This window comes from Dryas octopetala, chromosome 2 (assembly GCF_963921425.1).
Source record: "Dryas octopetala chromosome 2, drDryOcto1.1, whole genome shotgun sequence".
Classification (NCBI taxonomy): Eukaryota; Viridiplantae; Streptophyta; class Magnoliopsida; order Rosales; family Rosaceae; genus Dryas; species Dryas octopetala.
In genome coordinates this window covers 24,056,216-24,064,719 of record NC_141367.1, presented here as the reverse complement: position 1 = coordinate 24,064,719, position 8,504 = coordinate 24,056,216, and the positions used below count along the sequence as shown (strand labels likewise).

The 8,504-nt window shown below is 38.6% G+C and overlaps 1 protein-coding gene across 1 annotated transcript; it reads right to left on the bottom strand.

Moving 5' to 3' along the window:
* Positions 1–5,361: 5,361 nt before the first annotated feature.
* ECHIA (enoyl-CoA hydratase/isomerase A) lies at positions 5,362–7,307 on the bottom strand. The gene is made up of 3 exons (XM_086232988.1): positions 6,633–7,307; positions 6,251–6,533; positions 5,362–5,638 (listed from the first exon to the last, which is right to left on the bottom strand). Exons 1-3 carry the CDS (start codon positions 7,046–7,048, stop codon positions 5,534–5,536), a joined length of 804 nt encoding a protein of 267 aa, XP_086089114.1. The 5' UTR covers positions 7,049–7,307; the 3' UTR covers positions 5,362–5,533.
* Between the last annotated feature and the right edge of the window lie 1,197 nt (positions 7,308–8,504).

Here is an 8,504-nt window from a genome sequence, read left to right as displayed (position 1 = left end):
GAAGACGAGGATCGAACATCACGAATCTGCCCATATCCCATGCCGCGTATTTCCTTACCGGGCCTAACACCCAGTGAGTCTATCATAATACGAAGTCCGACATCGGGATCGGGTACTGGAATCGACTCCAACGGAGTACCCGGAGGGTGCTGCTCGGCCAAGCTCTCCAAATATATTCTCGAGTTGGCCACCATCTCATCCTTCAAAATGTTATATATACAAGTAACCAATTAGAAAAATAAATATAAAAAATTGTGAAAAAAATTAAAATATAAAAAACTAACATGTTTTGCCTTGGCCGCATCACAACCGGGATGAACATAGATATCTCCGAAAGTATCTATCTCCAGGAATTGCGACCCACGCTGAAAAAGAAAATAATTTTGTCAAAGACCCAACCAATATTAAAGAATATATATATGTATTAAATTAAATAATGACGTACCTGACGTCGCGACTCCACTCGATATGAGATGGGCGTCGGACCACTATGATGGTTAAACGGCTTCTCTTTCCGGTTTCTGGCATTGGCGACCGACTTATTCTGTTAAATATTAAGCAAATTATAAATGTGTTAGTGTATGCATACAATAATAAAATAACAAAACAATAATCGATTTTTTAAAGATCGCACAAAAAATGATAAAACGTACCAAAAACGACGGACTCATGAAATGATCGCACAAAAAATGCCACTGGTCAGACCGCTCTACCAACTCCATAGGGGGGTTCGCCAATGCCTCAACTGCCGACGAAAATCCCTTGAAATACACGTGTAGTTCATGCTTCCACTGCCTGTAGGACTTGATGAGTAAATCTGTCATGTACGTGACGGTGAGCGGATCATCCATCTAAATGTCAAAGTTAACGTGAAAAAACATTAGATTGTTATGAATGATCAAATTTATCGTTCTGAATTAATTATTGAGCTATATACTCACTGAGATTGAGCGGATCACTTTGTGTTGAATCTCTGCCGGCAATTTTTTCCAAGTGGTTGCAACCATGGCGCACTCGGCACGGATAATAGCCCCCACATCGTGCGAGAACAAACTATCAACGTTAGGATCTAACGATCGTCGGCCGTTTTGCACACACATAACTGGAATCCGCGCCCCAGTACTGCGCACGATCCGAGAGGACTTCAACCCACTACATGGTCCCCTCGTCGCAGTAGATGAAGCAGAAGCAGAAGCGGAAGCGGTGACCTGACTAGAGCGGTGAGATCGACGGGCCCTCCGTGGCATAGAGGGGCTCCCAGTACTCGAGGATGGCTGAACTACATCATTGGGAGCTGACTCCATCGTCTTCCACCTTATAACTAAATTATATTTCTCAAACTAATTAATCTACATTTTGTAATTAAACTAGTTTTTATATTTAAAAACTAACAAACTAACTAATCTACATACAAACTACCTAATAAATTTTATAATTAAAAAACATATAAAACAAACTAATTTTATATGAAAACTAATTTGTTATCTAGCATAAGAAAATATCAGCAAACTAATTTCCCAAAGAACAATGATCAGGATTAAACTAATTTATTCAACACTAATAAACAAATTTAAGAACAAAAAATTAAAAACACTAGCCAAATAACATTAAAGCAGCGATTGAGTCATAAGTCTGACCTGAAAAATTTTTCTGGGTATTACGATTCCCCTGGCCACCTGCACTTGATCCCCTGAAAAAGAAAAAAACCAAAGCTAATGAGCAGAAAACACAGAAAACAAAAAAACACCCAAAAAAACAAAAAACACCCAAAAAATCAAAACCCACATAACACATAAAACAAAAAAACAAAAAACACCCAAAAAAACAAAAACACCCAAAAAAAAAAAAAACCCACAATCGGTGCGCCTGGGGCGGGGATCGGCGAGGACGGCGGGGCTGGGGCTGGGCGGGGACGGAGGGAGCGGGTGGTTGAGTCTGGGTTGAAGCAGCGGATGGGTTTCGGGGAGCGGGTGGGGTGGGTTTCGGGGAGCGGGTGGGGTTGGGTTTCAGTGGGTGGGGTGGGTTTCGGTGGGGAGGGCGGCGGTCAGGGAGGAAGATGGGTGGTCGGGGAGGGAGATGGGTGGGTAGGGCTGGGGCTGGGCGGGGATCTGCAGTCAGGGAGGGAGCGGGTGGTTGGGTCTGGGTTGGGTTTCGGTGAGCGGGTGGGGTGGGTTTCAGTGGGGAGGGCGGCGGTCAGGGAGGGAGATGGGTGGTCGGGGAGGGAGATGGGTTGAACCAGGGGAGAGGAAGAAGAGATGGCAGGGGAGAGAAGGAAGAAGAGAAAAAAAGAAGAAGAAGAAAAAAAGCAGATCTGGGGTATAATGGAAACTCTTTAGGCGACGAATATGAGTTCGTCGCCTAAATCTGTTAAATTTTTTGCGCGAAAATACCCCGCCAATTTTTTGAGTAAAATTCGCACGTAAAAAAGAAATTAGACTTTGGGCGAGGAATATACATATTCGTCGCCCAAAGGGACTTTAGGCGAGGAATAACTTTGTCGCCTAAAGTATTTTTAGGTGACGAATTTATAAATTCGTCACCCAAAGTCCAATTTATTTTTTATAGCCCTTATTTCATTTTTTGCAAATTTATAATTTATATTTAATATTACCAAAATATATATATAATAAATCATTATAATAATATTGTATACTTAATAATATATGATAAGATTCTAAATTTTAACTTAATTACTAAATTATATTTATAATTTTAAATATATACAAATATAAATTAACTTAATGATGTTATATAATCACGATTTTATCAATTCTTTCATTGAAACCTTGTCATTTCAATAATTGTGAAAAACGATCAGAGCCGTTCATTTTCTATGTTCATTCTCAAAGATCATTTCTGCAAAAAATCAGCTAAATCGGAATTCAGCTAGTTGTTGAATTATCATTATAAAACTCACGATCGTTCTTTTATTTGATCACCGTTACCTAATTTCTACATCTTCAATTGAACTAAATTTTTGCATGGATGATCTTTGAGTAGGGAACTAAAAAATGAACGGTTACGATCGTTGTAAACACGATCAAGATATGCCCATCTACCTATAAATGAACAGTTTCAACACTTGATGAGTATAATTCTATTAATTCTTTCGTTGAAACTTTGTCGTTTCAATAATTGTGAAGACCAAAATGTGATTTCAACGATCAGAGCCGTTCATTTTCTATCTTCATACTCAAAGATCATCCCTGCGAAAAATCAGCCAAATCGGAATTCAGCTAGTCGTTGAATTATCATTATAAAACCCACGATCGTTCTTTAATTTGACCACTGTTACCTCATTTCTACATCTTCAATTGAGCTAAATTTTTGCAGGGATAATCTTTGAGTATGGAACTAAAAAATGAACGGTTCTGATCGTTGTAAACACGATCAAGATATGCCCATCTACATATAAATGAACGGTTTCAACACTTGATTAGTATAATTCTATTAATTCTTTTGTTGAAACCTTGTTGTTTCAATAATTGTGAAGACCACAATGTGATTTCAATGATCAGAGCCGTTCATTTTCTATGTTCATACTCAAAGATCATCCCTGCAAAAAATCAGCCAAATCGGAATTCGGCTAGTTGTTGAATTATCATTATTAAACCGACGATCGTTCATTAATTTGAGCACCGTTACCTAACTTCTACATCTTCAATTGAGCTAAATTTTCATAAGAATGATCATTGAGTAGGGAACTAAAAAATGAACGGTTCAGATCGTTGAAAATACGATTACATCGTATTCTTATACCTAAATATAAATGCACATATAAAAGGAACTGGACTTTGGGCGAGGAATCTATAGATTCGTCTCCCAAAGTGACTTTGGGCGAGGAATATAAATTCGTCTCCCAAAGTCACTTTGGGCGAGGAATATATAGATTCGTCTCCCAAAATCACTTTGGGCGATGAATATATAGCTTCGTCGCCCAAAGTATGGCCCTAATTAATTACCTTTTTTTGCTAATTGATAATTTATATTTTAGTATTTAAATATATATATAATAAATTATTATAATAAGATTGTATACTTAACAATATATAATACGATTCTAAATTTTAACTTAATTACTAAATTATATTTATAATTTTAAATATATACAAATATAAAATAATTTCACCGTTACCTAATTTTTACATCTCCGATTAAGCTAAATTTTTGCACGGATAATCTTGGAGTAGGGAACTAAAAAATGAACGGTTCGGATCGTTGAAAACACAATCAAGACATGCCCATCTACATATAAATGAACGGTTTCAACACTTAAATAATATAATTTTATTAACTCTTTCGTTGAAACCTTGTCGTTTCAATAATTGTGAAGACCACAACGTGATTTCAACAATCAGAGTTGTTCGTTTTCTATGTTCATACTCAAAGATCATCTCTGCAAAAAATCAGCTAAATCGGAATTCAGCTAGCCATTGAATTATCATTAAAAAACCCACGATCGTTCATCAATTCGACCACCGTTACCTAACTTCTACATCTTCGATTGAGTTAAATTTTTGTAGGGATGATCTTTGAGTAGGAAACTAAAATATGAACGATTCAAATCGTTGAAAACACGATCGTATCGTATTCTTATACCTAAATATAAATGCACATAAAAAATGAACTGGACTTTGGGCGAGGAATCTATAGATTCGTCTCCCAAAGTGGCTTTGGGCGACGAATTTGAATTTGTCGCCCAAAGTGACTTTGGGAGACGAATTTATAGATTCCTCGCCCAAAGTCTGTTTAGGCGAGGAATAATTTCGTCGCCAAAACGGACTTTGGGCGACGAATATATAGATTCGTCGCCCAAAATGTGGGCCAAGAGTATTTTGGCGCGTAATTTTAGGCGACGAACACCGTATTCGTCGCCCAAAAGTTCTTTAGGCGATGAACATCATATTCGTCGCCCAAAGTCAGTTTGGGCGATGAAATTATTCCTCGCCCAAACCTTTATTCGTTTAGGCGACAAATATTTGAATTCGTCGCCCAAAAGCTCTTTGGGTGACAAATTTGAGTTTGTCTCCCAAAGTTTCGTCGCCCAAATACCTTTTTTTTGTAGTGAGCCCATCATAGAAAATAGGCTTTTTTTAAGGCGCACTATCAAGAAAAACCTTGCCAGATTGCACCAGCACTACTGGACCTTAGCCTATATCTAACTGGGAAGAGTAATGTTGCATTGTGAATAGGAGATCAATTGCAAAACAATTGGATTGAGAATCTGAATATAAAGCAGCTCTTCATGTCCAAAGCAGTAAATCACTTTAAAATCGTAAAATTCAACCAATTCCACCTTTCCCACTGACCATAATTCATGTAAAGCCCATTGAAGTGAAGCTAAAGCCACAAGTAAGGGGGTGAAGCACAAGAGAATTGAGCATACTTTCATAAAGTTGAAACAGTTATTAGGTCTGCAGTTAACCAGTATTACATACCCAATTACATTAAACAGCAGACATGTGGATTGCTGTCGTTTTGGGAGCTCACCCATTGTTATGTTTGAAGTGGAAGAGGAAGTCCTTTGGCAATTCTACAACTTGGAAGAAGGCTTTTTTAAACTCCGACCTGCTATAAATTCCTGCATCGTCTTAAACTGCTCCTTGGTCATTCCATTGTAGTAGTCATGAGCTCTCTCCTGAAAACAAAAGTCACCACATGCACACATTTAGATCAGCCATTCATATTGTCATGAGGAACATGCAGCAGGCAATGGCTAAACAACATGGGCGACATCGATCACACAGTACTGATTGAAGTAACTTTCAGAATTTGCATCAGTCACATTCTTTCATTACTTGTTCATGAAATATGGAACATATGCAAGAATGCTAAAGTTCATAAAATGAGCAGGCGAGCAGGCTACAACATAGTCACTAGTCAGTACTAAGTAACCTCTTCTATTTAAATTACATTCACTGACAAAACAATGACTCAGATAAGTAACTAATGCAAGTGCAGTGCTATATTACATGTAATTATTTTGCTTTTGCTAGACAGTCTGACCGTTACTTAGAATCGTTAAAAAGGTGAATTCATGTCCAAATATGCGACCTCAATTGACTGTCTCGTAACATAACATAATGCATTGAACTGTCTCATACTATATCCATGCATATTAAGGTTGCATAATGCATTGAACATGCTATGTTTAATTTCTAGAAATTTAAACCAACATTTCCGGTAAAAAATAATGAAGAATGCGATACAGAAAAATGGGAATTTTGGTGACAAAGAGTAAAATAGGTACCTTTTCTAGTGCAAGAGCACGGCCCAGGTCCAGCTTAAGCCCATCATTAAGAACAGCCTTGTACCTCAACACCATGTCTTGGTTGTTTTTCACAATTGCCTCAGCCACTTCACGCGCTTTCTTCAGCAACTCACTTTCTTCGACAACATGGTTCACTAGGCCCAACCTCTCACCCACCTCCGCGGTTAGAGGCGTGGCCGCTAGTGACACTTCACGCGCTTTGTTGGGCCCTATAATCCTCGAAAGCTTCTGCGACAAACCCCACGACGGAAATATCCCAAACCTAAACAAAAAACGGGTTAATAAATCGGATCCTGTCGTACCAATCAGGGCTTCAAAGGCCGGATCCGAATTGAAAGAAGAGATTCATACTCATACAGACCTTGCGTGTGTGTCCACAAATTTAGCTCCTTTAGCCGCGACGATTATATCACAGGCGAGCGCGATTTCGAACCCGGCAGTGACCGCGAACCCGTTAATGGCGCCAATAATGGGCTTCCGGCACCGCTCCATTTGGGCCACCAGGTCGGTCTCTATGTCCTTCACGTTCCCTTTAAACACGTCCTCGGCGGCCGTGAGATCGACCCCTGAGCAAAACGCGCGGCCCGACCCGGACAGAACGATGACCCGGATGGAGTCGTCTTGATTCAGGGCCTTGATGGCTCGGGCCAGGTCCGCGATCATGGGCCGGGTCAGCGAGTTGAGCGACTTGGGACGGTTGATTGTCACGAATGCGATTCCGCTGCCCTCTTGGTTTACGAGTATGAGATTTTCCGGCGAAGATTGGCGTTGGTCCATCTTGATTCTTGGGAGATGAGACGACGGCGTTTTGGTAAATGGATTTGGGGTTTCGGAGTCAAATGGGAATCGGATTTGAATGCGTTGCGGTGTGCATCGTTTTGTGTGTTTCAGTCTCGGACTGCGTGCGTGGATGGCTTATCGGTGACGTCAGTCGCAGTCAGGATCAAACAAACAGACTGTGGCGCTACCATATAATGGAACTCTATCACAGAGATTGGGCCTGCACTTGGGTGAGCTTGAAAATAAAAGTCTAAGCCCAACAAAGTTTATAAATGGGCCTGATTATGGCATTAAAGGCCCAGCCTGCTCCTTTCTAATTTATGGAATTTTCCATTTGGTACTTTATAATATGTTACATATGTCGATTTTAATTTTTAAATACTAAATTTTAATAACTTTTTAATTTAGATATTAAAATTTAATAACATTTTAAATTAATTACTAGTTGAAAAGTTAAAGAAAATAATAAATTAAAAAAGTATTAGAATTCACAAATATTACATTAAGGGTGGACATGGGTCAGTTTGATTCGGTTTGACCCCCAAACCGTAGATCAAATCAATGCCTTCGAATTGGTAATTTTTCAAACCAAACCAACCAAATGAAAGTGAAAAAATTGAACCAACCAAACCAATCAAGGTCGGGTTGGGTTAGTGGATTTGGGCTTGGCCCAAAATACAATTAAAATTTAGATTCAACTCAGAAATGAATGAAATTTTTAAGTTATAAAATTAATATGTCTCTGTTTTCTACACATGAACCCAATTCAGTGTATGCCTGCTTTTAGGGTGAAACAATTACAATTACACGTAAAATAAGAAAGTCATATATGTAAAATATTAATATTAGGCATAAATTTAATATAGACACTTAACTATATAGTTCATTTCAAATGAGTCCATGAATAAAAAAATATTTCAAATGTGCACACAAACTAATATCTAAATTGAAATGTAAACATCCATTAGTTAAGTCTCTACTTTCCGTTTGCTGACTGTATTTTTTTATTAACGTGGACACCAAAATTTCAACACATGGATTAATATTGCCATGTGAATAATAAAATTATAAATAAAACTTTTTAAAAAACTAAACAAATTAACTAAAAAAATATCACGATCTGCATATTCCCAGCAGCCCCAACCTATTTCTCCATCTTCTTCCTCTTTCACCCACCCTGTGCAGATCCAACGGGCACCTGTAAAATGATGCTTAGGCATCTTTACTTCATTTTGTCCAAGATGCTGGTTTGTTGCTTTACCCAACCATGGAAGCCAAGTCAGTTTTCCTTCACACCAAAACAATCTTGTTCTACTTTCACAGTTAGACCCAACCCCTTTTTCAGACCTTTCAGTAAACACATACAGGTCCAACCAATAAACCACAGCTCTCACTTCCACTAAAGCCTTATACCCCTGAAAACCCCATCAAGTTCTTGTCTTTCACAGAGTCC